The sequence below is a fragment of the Ursus arctos genome, unplaced genomic scaffold (assembly GCF_023065955.2).
Source record: "Ursus arctos isolate Adak ecotype North America unplaced genomic scaffold, UrsArc2.0 scaffold_26, whole genome shotgun sequence".
NCBI lineage: Eukaryota > Metazoa > Chordata > Mammalia > Carnivora > Ursidae > Ursus > Ursus arctos.
In genome coordinates, this window is record NW_026622941.1 from 43505759 (window position 1) to 43518321 (window position 12563).

Here is a 12563-nt window from a genome sequence, read left to right on the forward strand (position 1 = left end):
ATGAAGTTTTACACCATCAGCTTGAGTATTGAGAAAGCAAGGCTGGGGCAGCTGGTTCCCTTACTGTTCGGCATTGCTCCCTCCCATCTCTTTGCCAAATCTATCTAAATTAAGCTCTTTGTTAGACAAGGATGTTACATGTCGGATCAGCACAGCCACTTTTGGGGAGAGCGGATCAGAAGAATGAACAGCACATGTTCAAGTTCAGGCTACTTTATAATTATCTGAGAATGCCAGTCTGAAATCTCTAAAGTTGTAGGTATTAACATACGAAGACGCCTGAAGTGAACTAAGAATATACCGTCTCAAATCTGCCACATTTTACTGCCAATAGGAGGCCTACTTTCCCTTATGGCTAGCTGTCTTTAGCTATCCTAGCAGACATTCACTTCAAGGACTCCCAAGTTTCCAGGCAACAGCTACAGCTGAGATTTCTGCAAAGCAGGGCCAGCATAGTCTGATGGGGGAGAAAGATCAAGGCATAAGCAGTAAGGGTAGAAAAGTGCCTAGAATAGCCCCTTTCCATTCTCCTTTGCATCATGCCTAGGGCATAGACAAAGGGCACAGAGCTAGACTGTTAAATGTCAGATTTTCCTGAGGGCATTTAGATGATTAAGTCCAGGGATTTAGACTCAGGTACCTTTCAGGAACACAAGCCAGGTGGCTCTTAAAGCTTACACTGCATATTGATGATAATATTAGAGCCACGAACACTTACTGTAAAGTGAATTGGCTTTTTGGAAAATAAAGGTTGCAGTATAATCCAATATTGTGTGGTTATCTTTAGATTCTTAAAGATAATGGAAGAAGAGCTTTAATACTGAAATGTCGTCTTCAGAGAACCCCAACCCTTCTTTTAGCCAGCAGCCTGGGAAAGTATAAAGTGTGATCGGACTGATCAGGCTGGCCTTAATACACAAAGAGCACTTCACAACAGGCAGCCAGAATTTTCGTCCTTGGATCACTCACCTAATTATCGATAACTGAATACCCCATGTTGGGAGGCCAAGATTATAATGGAAGCCATTAGGTTTAATACATGTTAGACTTGGCAAGAGGATTCCAGCCTCGATGCTACCTTGACAGTTAAACTGAGTCTAAAGGCTCTTGAGACCTACCTTATTCTTGAAGCAGTGTCTCTCAAGAATCTGAAGGGAAGTGTCTGAAGAGTCAAACAGTCCTTCTGTAGGTCAAAACAAGGCAAAGAGCTGAAGTTTGGGGAGAGGGAAGGTGGAGTACCTTTGTCAGGTGATGTGAATCAACTTTCTGTTCAAGCTACTCAATTCCTCTTCTCCCACCATATGGTCTATGGTTTCTCAGAGGTTTGGAAGTTTTTGATGTCATAGTTAAGTCTTGAAGAAGTGGTTTTCAATCTTGGTTGTGCAGGAGAATCACTGAGTAGTTTTAAAGTGACAGATCTTCCAGAACTGCTGGATCAGAATCTTCACAAATGGGGTCTGGCTAACTGTGGCTTTAAAAGAGTTCCACAGGGCGTTCTGATTTGTAGCCAGGGTTACTAGGCCCTGCTCTGGGGTAATTAAGCCGTCCTCAGGAGAGTTCTTCCTGTTTCCAGGAGGAGCTGCTGGATGATCTTTCCAGTGAAGTTTCTCTAAAGACTACTGGTTGGAATGATTAGTCCTATCTTTAAACCTGGCCTTTTTCTTTATGGGGTGCCACGTAGAACTTCACAGAAAGTGACATAAGCTCACTACATACTAAACCCCCCAAATTTCACTTTCTTTTTGACATTCTTAATCCAGTGTACCAGGCCTTGAGCCGAATGTTTACAAACACAATGTCATATAACCACTTCTACATATATGAGGGATTACCACTGTTTTATAGTTTAGGAATCCAACTCGGTGGTGATAGATATCCTAAAATTACAAAGCTAGCACATGTTTGGATGACATTATTAATATTATTTGACATAATACATGTAAAGCCCTTAAAGTACCTGGTACATAGTAAATAACTAGGTCATCATTTCACATGGTAACTTATTTAATACATACAATATCTTCATGTGATAGGAATGATTCTCAATATCCTCTCCATTTTCAGGCAGGGAAACTGGATCAGAGCTGCTAAGTGATAGAGTTGGGATATGGACTCAAGCTTTCTGGATCCAGATCTGGGCTCTTTGCCTCTAAGTCATAAGGCTTAGTCCACTGGACTCAACAATATTCAAGCCCAAAATTCTGTCTAATGCCAAAATGTAGGCTTTTCTCATATACCAAGTACAAGGAAACGAGTGTTTCCAGGCTCCAGCAATCTTACAGTTCAGCTGGGGTGGCAGGATAATATGAAACAGGCATATAAAGGTGGGACCTAATTTAGACGTGAAATACGTGGCAGAGACCAAGTACTGTTGGAGTTCAGCACGGGTTCAACTTAGATCCAGCTCCAGAAGATTGACTAGGATTTGGGTCGGCAAGAGGGAAAGCATACATGCTACGTGAGAAAGGCAGAAGTGGACATGGCACACGCACAGAAGGCTATTGGGTTGGTGCCTGCTCGGCTGGGGAGTGTATATTAGGGAACAGGAGAAAACTAGATCAGCTTTTAGGGAGAGACTTCAACAAACTTTTCAGGAGGATAAGGAACGTGAGTGAAAAAGATCCAGCAGAAGTATACTAACCTGTAAGAAGCCTGCTGCTGTTCTAGGGCTCAGCTTCCTTCGCGTTGGTGCCTCACTGCCTGCTCTTAATCTCCCCCATCAAGGTGAAAGACCAATAGGAATCCCGCAAATGCCTCTAGTAGAACCTGGGTTTCTTTGATAACAGCAGGTGATTCAGATCTTCGGGGCCAGTAGTACCTTATGCCAGCTCTCTAGCCTTCTAGGGACTCTATCCGGAAAATAAACTGGGAGGCAGATTCCATTTTCCAAAAGTGTAAAGTTTCCATTAGAGAAGTTTGAAATTCTGTGTGGTAAGCACTGCCGTCTTCTTGCTTCTTTGAAAAATATATTCTCTTGGGAACAAACATATTAAGTTTATGTATTTAAGTTTATTTAAGTTTCTGATATAATAATGCTAATCAGCTGCCCCCATCCCTTCACCCCAGGATTTACTGGGACAATGTAAGAGCCCTGGATATGGAAAATGAGAATGATTGAAAAGCGGAGAAAAGGTATCGGAAAGGAAGTAGACATGAAGACAACTCAATGTAGAATTTTTCTGAGGACCTTCTGCTTTTTGCCTTGAAAGAAACTTGAAAGTGAGTCTGTTTTCTTGAGTTAGGGAGGTAAGGCCTGGTTGGAATGGCAAGAATATTTTAGTGCTAAAATTCATTCAGTCTTCTAAGATTTATTTATTTATTTATTTTAAAGATTTTATTTATTTGACAGAGAGAGAGACAGCCAGTGAGAGAGGGAACACAAGCAGGGGGAGTGGGAGAGGAAGAAGCAGGCTCCCAGCAGAGGAGCCTGATGTGGGGCTTGATCCCAGAACGCTGGGATCACACCCTGAGCCGAAGGCAGACGCTTAACAACTGTGCCACCCAGGCGCCCCTCAGTCTTCAAAGATTTAAAGTCTACTATTAATTTCTCCTTGTTACTCTTGGTTAATTTAGTTCTTCATGGGGCCTATTTCCCAAGTTAGTCTTAACAGTTCAACAAGTAAATCAGCATAGTTACTGAGTGGTTACTGGACCCAGGAGACTAGTGTTTCTCCACATGTATGTGATGGAACGTTTGTCTCAAAACCTTCCAGCGTACTTACAAATGCAGTTTCTAGATCCCACTGCAGATCTCCCAATTCAGAATCTCAAGGGATAAGGGTCGATCTCAGTTTCTTAAGCACCTTTAAGAAGGTGTACTAGAGAGACCCCTGGGTGGCTCAGTTAAGCGTCTGCCTTCAACTCAGGTCATGATCTCAGGGTCCTGGGATCGAGCCCTGCATGGAGCCCTGCATTAGGCTCCCTGCTCAGTGGGGAGTCTGTTTCTCCCTCTCCCTCTGCCCCTTCCCCACCCCGCTCATGCTCTCTCTCTCTCAAATAAGAAAACATCTTTAAAAAAAAAGAACTATAGTACTCGAGCAGTGGTTCTCAAACTTGAGAATGCATTGAATTACCTGGAAGGCTTGTTGAAACACAGAGCGCTGGACCCTGCCCCAGAGTTTTGGATTCAGTCGGTCTGGGGTGGGTTCTGAGAATTTGCATGTCTGACGAGTTTCAAGGTGACGCTGATATGACTACACTTGAAGACTCACTGTACTAGAGTATTGTGAAAGATATAAAGAAGTATTAGATACAATTCCTGTCATTAAGGGGCTTTTGCTGTAGTAGGGGGAGATAAGATATATACTTAAAAATATAATGAAGAATATGGTTTTCTGTATAATATTTGATACTAGATGGGGTAATGAGGAAGAGTTGGGATTTAACCTGGGCCCTAAAAGATGGATAGGCCTAAGGTTCAGCTGAGAATAACAGGCATTCTTGATGGGGGTATATAAAAGAGGAAGCAGTATAAAGGTGTATGGGAGTGGGGTAGTCGATACTTTTTTGTCTGGTGTTGAGCTTTTTATAGGACACTGGGGAACGGTTAAGGCCAGAAAGGTTGGTACCAGACTGTGGAAGAGCTTGAAAGCCTGTCCCTCTCCCCTGCCTGCACCCGCAGCACCAAAAGTGCTGCACCGCTAGAAAGAGGAAATGTCTCCTGCTGAGTGTGCAAGCGGAAGCACAAGACGATTCTGAAGGTCTGTGAGTCGTAGTGACTGCTTTCACCCATGAGCCAATTGTAGAGGCAACAGGAAGACCAGCGCACCAACCAGGCTGGGGCCCTCCGCCCAGGGGGTGTCACCACCCAAGCTGAAAGTGTTTGGGAGATTAGGCATTGCTGTCCGGATACTCCTCTCTCTCGGTGGCCATCATGTCTTTGACCTCTGCCTACCAGCATAAATTAGCCGAGAAGCTCACTATCCTGAACGATCGAGGTCAGGGGGTTCTCATCCGCATGTATAACATCAAGAAGGTAAGCATGAGCAACTGGACCAGTACCACTTACTCCAGCAATAGTAGGGCAGGGGACCCTGAGGCCGGCAGTTCCAGGGGTTAGACTCCCTCTTCTTTCCCCGCTGGTTTAATTGGCCTTCAGTCACTAGCATTACATAGGCCAGCCAGTGGTGGCAGGCACAAGGGGACGCTTTTTCTAGGTATGATTCTTGCCCCAGTGAGAGTGTCTGCTTTCTGCTGGGTATGCGGGGGTAGGAAATAATTTTGTTCTGAGTCATTTGAATAAAGGTCTGGGGTCTAGAATTCTGGGTCTCATTGTTTATTGCTGATCCCCCATACTCTGAAGATATCCAAAGTGGGGTCTATGGCAAAAACTTTTCCATGGAAGTACTTCCCTACAACGAAAAAATAGATATGATATTTCAATAAGATATGGGTATGTGCCTTCTGAGGTACTCAGTGTCTTAGAGTTCATGCTGTGGTTGTGTATGTGGGCTTAGGATAGGAATTGTGAAACTGGGAGAGGCTGGGGACAGGATCAGGCCAGGGGACGAGGGGCTGGGCCTAGGGAAGTAAAGAGATAAAGATGGGCAAGAGTGGGGAGTTTCTGGAAGAGAAAATAGGGAGAGGGAACTTCCGTGCATTTTGTAATAAGACAAATCACCAGGAACATGGTTTCTCTGGCCCCATGTCCCCGACAAACACCCTTTGGGATGAGATACTTACATATGGACATTGTGACACACTCACCCATGAAGTCCAACTCCCAAGCAGCTGCTTTTCTCACTCCTTCCGGCTTCAGCTGAGGGGTGGGGAGAGAGCTTCCTCTTTGCACTGGGGCCGAGCAGACACTGAACTCCTCTTGTTAAGACAAGATACCCAGGTCGTTCAGCTCTACTGAGAGTTGGCTTCATGCCCTGAAGCTTGTTTCTCATCTACTGCTATGTTTTCATAATGAATCCCCAGATTTCCTTTCTGTAAGAAAGACTTGTGAAAATGAATGCAGCAGGAAGAAGTATGTTTGGAGGGACAGGAGAAAGGGTTAAAATATAATGTGCTTTATTGGTGCAGACTTGTTCAGACCCCAAATCCAAGCCACCTTTCTTACTGGAAAAGTCCATGGAATCTTCTCTCAAGTACATCAACAAGAAATTTCCCACCGTAGATGTCCGAAACAGCACGGTGAGAACATTGCCCCCCTGCCCCTTTCTCTGAAATAACTCTACCCTTGGTGGCTTAAACTCTCCTCTTTTGACTGCCTTTCTTTGAAGTTGGCAAAGGATGGAGCAGCCTTCTTTTAGTTTTCCTGCACTCCATCACAGAGCTTCAGGTTCTTGTAGTCTCGAGAATTCTGAGATAAGCTGGGATTCTTGCAGGCTAAGCTAGAGCAAAGCATTGCCCCTTTCTCCATTGCAAGATTCATGAGAACACTTTGTTCTTGTGGAGGAAGACAGCTTGATCAGCCCAGCAGGGTGCGTATGTTTTACTGCTCATCTTGTTTCCAGGTGTTTCCTTGCTAATTATCTTAGAGTTATGCATTTCATGGAATATCCCTTACTTCTCCGCTATTAAAGGTTAGCCCTAGATTTCTTACCATTTTACCTGTAGCATCTTCTCACTCCACCTCTTTTGACTTTAATATAAGTGGTAAGCCTCTTTGAATGAAAGGGACCTTGAAATTTCCTCTCATTTAGCACTCTGTATCTAGTCAGGGTCACATGCATCATTCTTTCTAGAGAATCTCCCTTGCTTAAGACTTTCAGAGCATTGGATATTTTCCAGCTCTGTCTGTTGGTGTATTTCAAGCCTCTTCAAGACAGTTTAGGTAGGGGCACTGGGGTGGCTCAGTTGGTTGAGCATCTGCCTTCTGCTCAGGTCTTGATTCTAGATCCTGGGATTGAGTCCTGCGTCTGGCTCTCTGCTCAGCAGGGAGCCTGCTTCTCCCTCTCCCTCTGCCCATTTCCCCTGCTTGTGCTCTCTCTCTCTGTCAAGTAAATAAAATCTTAAAAAAAAAAAAGAACGTTTAGGTATAACTTCTATTTTTCTTGGGTTGCTTTGACCAATTGTCTTCTTATTTTGTGGTTTAAAAATTTTTGTTTTGTCAACAATTGTTGGAGAGGATGTGGAGAAAGGGGATCCCTCCTACATTGTTGGTGGGAATGCAAGTTGGTACAGCCACTCTGGAAAACAGTGTGGAGGTCCCTTAAAAAGTTAAAAATTGAGCTACCCTATGATCCAGCCATTGCACTACTGGGTATTTACCCCAAAGATACAGACGTAGTGAAGAGAAGGGCCGTATGCGCCCCAATGTTCATAGCAGCAATGTCCACAATAGCTAAATCGTGGAAGGAGCCGAGATGCCCTTCAACAGATGACTGGATTAAGAAGTTGTGGTCCATATATACGATGGAATATTACTCAGCTATCAGAAAGAACGAGTTCTCAACATTTGCTACAACATGGACGGCACTGGAGGAGATAATGCTAAGTGAAATAAGTCAAGCAGAGAAAGACAACTATCATATGATTTCTCTCATCTATGGAACATAAGAACTAGGATGATCGGTAGGGGAAGAAAGGGATAAAGAAAGGGGGGGTAATCAGAAGGGGGAATGAAACATGAGAGACTATGGACTATGAGAAACAAACTGAGGACTTCAGAGGGGAGGGGGGTGGGGGAATGGGATAGACCGGTGATGGGTAGTAAAGAGGGCACGTATTGCATGGTGCACTGGGTGTTATACAGAACTAATGAATCATTGAGCCTTACATCGGAAACCGGGGATGTACTGTATGGTGACTAACATAATATAATAAAAAATCATTAAAAAAAAAATTTTTTTTTGTTTTGTGTTTCTCTCAGCAACATTTAGGACCAGTACATCGGGAAAAAGCTGAGATAATTAGATTCCTCACCAACTACTACCAGTCATTTGTGGATGTCATGGAATTTCGGGTGAGCCCTCCCAGCCCAGGACCCCAATGTAGGCATTATTCTTCAGAGGTTATTCCTTCTTTAGTAGAAGTTCAATTTTTAAAAAGGATCCTATTTATTTATTTATGTATTTATAACATAACATAACATGAGTGGGGGGAGGGACAGAGGGAGAAGGAGAAAGAGAATCTCAAGCAGGAGCCCAATGTGGGGTTCCATCTCACCACCCTGAGATCATTGGTGGAACGCTTAACCAACTGAACCACCCAGATGCCCCTAGTAGGTGTTCATTTATGTTGCAAGTTACACAGTAGTATCTGATATAATTATATTTCATTTAAAAGGATACGTAGGCTTATACACATGGTATTAGTATGTACATAACAAAGATTTGGAACATTATACATGAAACTGTTCGAATTAACTACCTTTGGGGTGAATCATAATCAGCTTTAATTTATTAAACTATGCATTTTTAAGTATTATTAAGTATTCACATATTTTAAGTAGGATTCCCCAATATTTTATTATAAATCTACTGAAAATTTCTAGAGTATTACAATGAATATTAGTCTACTCTTCTCTTAGAATTCCTAATCGTTAGTATTTTGCCATGTTTGCTTATCTTTATTTTTTTCTGGATCATTTGAGTTAATTGCAGATATTATGACATTTCCCTTCCTAAATACTTTAGAATATATCTAAGAACAAGAATATTTCTTACATAATCCTAATGCAATTATCACACTCAGGAAATGTAACATCTTTACAATATTATTCGTTTTAATGTAGAGCCCATATTCACATTCGGCCGGTTATCTCATGGATGATACATTGAATTTAGTTGTCATGTTTCCCTAGTCTTTACAATAGTTTCCAACATTTTTTTTTGTCTGTCATGACACTGACCTTTTGAAGAGTCCGCACTAGTTATTTTTCGGAATATTCCTCAATTTGGACCGTCTGATTTGTTAATTGTCTGATTGTCATACTTGGCAGCAGCACTGTAGACGATCTTTTGAGTGTTAAAGACGACCGGCGCTATTTTTGTAAATGTAAACAAAGTAAGAATTGTTTGGTGTAATGTTTTTGAAGGGCAAATTGATGACGTGTTTCAAAAGTCTTAGAAACACATACTTTTTAACGTAGCAATTTTACTTCTCGAAATTATTCTCAAGGAAACAATCAAAAGTGCAACACATGTAAAAGAACGTACTCTTAAAAAATGTATTCTGTTGCAGTAAGATGGTGACGAGTTGAGGGACACCTGGGTTGGGCATCTGACTCTTGGTTTTGGCTCAGGTCGTGATCTCATGGGTGCTGGGACTGAGCCCTGCTTTTGTTCCGCCCTCAGCGGGGGAGGCTTGGGGAGTCTCTCCCCTGCCCCTCCCCCCACCCGTGCACGTGCACGCACGCACACAGTCAATCTCTTATAAATAAACACATCTTAAAAGAATAGTGACAAGTTGATAATTGATGTTTCTAATATATAGAGATTTGGTTAAAAGTTCAGAGTATACATCTATAAATGAACATACAGCTCTGAAAGATGATAATATATATTTATATTAATTGGCATAGAAAGATGTTCTTCATATGTTCTCTAATGTAACAGCAAATTGTAATACAGTAATACATAAGATGTCCCTAATATGAATATTTACCTGCATAAACATGCATCTAAAGAAAATTTGAACTTCTGATGGGTGGGATTTTGAGTGGTTTTAAAATTTAATTAAAATTATGCCTGCTTGTATTTTCTAATTTTTCTCCCATGAGCATGTATTATTTATGAATTTAAGAAATAACACAAACGTCAGCGGAGCAATCCGAGTTTGTGAGGGTATCATAGTATTTCTTCGATGATTCAAAAGTATGGAACCCTGCTTTGGGTGCCCTGCGTCTGCCTCGGGGCGGGGGGGGTGATCCAAGCCATTCGCACACAATGGAGAGAGAGGTGGAAAACTGTAAAACTGTGAAATCTGAAGGAGGGTCGGTCAGAGGTTATTAATCTTGCAACTGGGAGTAGCGGTTAGGAAGAAGGTAGGCACTGGCGGGGTGGTGGAAAGAACGCTAAACGCATATAAAGAAGCCTCTCACCAGGAAAGGCTGGAGTCCAGGGGGATATCAGGACACTGCTGGTTGCGGCGTTGGTCAAGTTCTGAGCCCAGGGTGTATGGCACGGCTCATTCAGAGCAAGAGGGATAATAGAGGCACTGAGGCGCTGTGCGTGTAAAGTAGGTAGGCTCCGAATCAGACAGACCCGGTTTTATTGTTATTTTTATTTATATATTTATTTTTAAAAAAGATTTTATTTATTTATTTGACAGAGAGAGAGAGAGAGCAAGTAGCAGAGCGGCAGGTAGAGGGAGAGGGAGAAGCAGGCTCTCCGCCGAGCAGGGAGCCAGACATGGGGCTTGATTCCAGGACCCTGAGTTCATGACCTGAGCTGAAGGCAGACACTTAACCCACTGAGGCACCCAGGCGCCCCCAGACCTGGTTTTAATTCTCAGCTTTACTACTTACCAGATGTATGACTTTAGACAAGGAACTCTTTGAATCCCAGTTTCTTTATCTACAACATGGGGAAAGAGGATTTACTATGTGAGGTATTTGTGAGAATTAAATGAGATAATGCATGGAAAAAACCTAGCTCAGTGTTTAGCATGTAGTAAGGTTAGAGGCCGACAAATGTTAATTCCGTTCTCTCCTGGTTCTTACCTTTAAGAGAATAAGACTTGTGTAGTGACATTGTGTGAGTGGCTGAAAGCAAACTTCAGCTAAAACCTGTGGGAATTGGGTTGCAGGAAGGACTTGTAGAAAGGTCCTCCTGGTAAACGAGGCCACATCGAGCTAAACAGGTGAGAAGTCATGTCGTATAGAGGGGAACCTCATAGGCTCCATGTTCTAATTCTGGTACTATCACTTACTAGGTGCTGATCAGAGGCAAGTATCTTAACTGCTCTTAGCCTTGGTTTCCCCATGTGTTAATTTAGATAGGGCCTTTTGGGGAGGCTAATATGGAAACATCTTTTTCCCATTTTAAAAAGTTTGACAAATGGATGCACCTGTGTTAACAACCACCACAGTGAAAGTAGAGGACATTTCCATCACCCCAAATGTTCCCTGAGCTTATTTTCCTCCCCGCAGTCAATCCCTTTCTCCCCAACCCCTGGCCCCAGGCAACCATTAATGTGCTTTCTAGATTAGAATTTCCTTCTCTTTCCTAGAGGCTCATACAATTAGAATTTATACAGTATGCATTCCTTTATGTCTGGCTTCTTTCATGCAGTATAACGTTTTTGAGATTTATCTATGCTGTTTCATGTAACTACAATCCATTTCCTATTTTTGGTGAGTACTATTCCATGTATGGATACAATTCATCCATTTACCTATTGATGGACATTTGGGTTGTGTCCATTAGCCATATTTTTAGCCATTATGCACAAGATGCTATGCACATTTGAGTACAAATCATTGTGGGAACGTATTTTTCATTTCACTTGGGTAAATAATTTAGAAGTTGAATTGCTAAATCAAATGGTATGTGTATGTTTAATTTTATAACAAACTGCCAAACTTTTTTCCAAAGTCATTGTTCCGTTTTCTCCTCTTGTCGGCAGTAGTGTTCCAGTTGTTCCCCATTCTCATCAGCACTTACTAGTATCAGACTTAAATCTTTGCCATTCTCATGGGTATATAGTGGTATCTTACTGTTGTTAAACAATTTGCATTTCCCTGATGACTAATCTTGTCGAACGTCTTTTCATTTGCTTATTGGCCGTTTGTATATTTGTTATTGTAAAGTATCTGCTCAAGTCTTTGGCAACATATTTTTAAAATAAAAATATATATACTTTTTGATCTAGCAGTTCCACCTTTGTAGAAATAGAAGTACCAATATGGCAGGAATAGGGAACAAAGGATAGGCTAGGAATTGGGTACAAAGCAAATGTCCACCAGTGAGACAAAGGCTGATTAAATTGGCCGTATCATGAGCTGTTATGTGGCCATTAAAAAGAAGTGCATTAGTGTTCTACCAGATGACTTGGAGGCTTTCAGCAGGTAAGGTTGAACGAGAAAAGCAAAACGGCAACAAGAGTACGATATTATCTCAATTTTGTAACACAAATGATGATCACAAAAACCTGTCTCCCTAGATCCCTCTTTTTTTCCCCTCTCTTTCTGAATAGGACTATATAAATAGGGAGAAAATTAAGAAAGGCCATAATGGGTTGTTAAACAGGTTTACCTGGGGGTTGGTACAAGATGGAGGGGGGGGAGGGAGGTGTCCACAATAAAACTGCATATTTATTTAGGTAAAATTATGTATGAAAAGAAAAAGAATCCCTATCACACTGGAATGAGGGTTAAATGAAGTATATACAAATTACCTAGTAAGTACTTAGCACATAGTAGGTGGTTAGTAAATAGAAACACATAGAGAGTTGGGTAGTATTCCCATTTGCTAATGATTAATTTCTGAGAGTAGAAGATGGAATCCAAGAACAAACTTTGAGATTCATCAATAAAAATAGGTCTGATTTCTGGTATCTTAGAAAAAGCCTATCAGAGGATGCAGGGGAGGGGGAACCCTTTTACACTGTTGGTGGGAAGGCAAGCTGCTGCAGCCACTCTGGAAAACAGTATAGAGGTTCCTCAAACAGTT

At 42.0% G+C, this 12563-nt stretch overlaps 1 protein-coding gene across 2 annotated transcripts in view; it reads left to right on the top strand.

The window, feature by feature from the left end:
* Nucleotides 1-4795: 4795 nt before the first annotated feature.
* Nucleotides 4796-12563, top strand: part of NCKAP1L (NCK associated protein 1 like) — a 39268-nt gene continuing 31500 nt past the window's right edge. Inside the window, exons 1-3 of one of the 2 annotated variants that reach the window (XM_026501662.4) lie at nucleotides 4796-4975; nucleotides 6028-6138; nucleotides 7820-7912. In XM_026501662.4, coding sequence (XP_026357447.1) covers nucleotides 4874-4975; nucleotides 6028-6138; nucleotides 7820-7912 — 306 coding nt within the window. In that variant the 5' untranslated portion in view covers nucleotides 4796-4873. The remainder of the gene's footprint in view (nucleotides 4976-6027; nucleotides 6139-7819; nucleotides 7913-12563) is intronic. The other variant, XM_044385420.3, reaches the window with a different exon arrangement.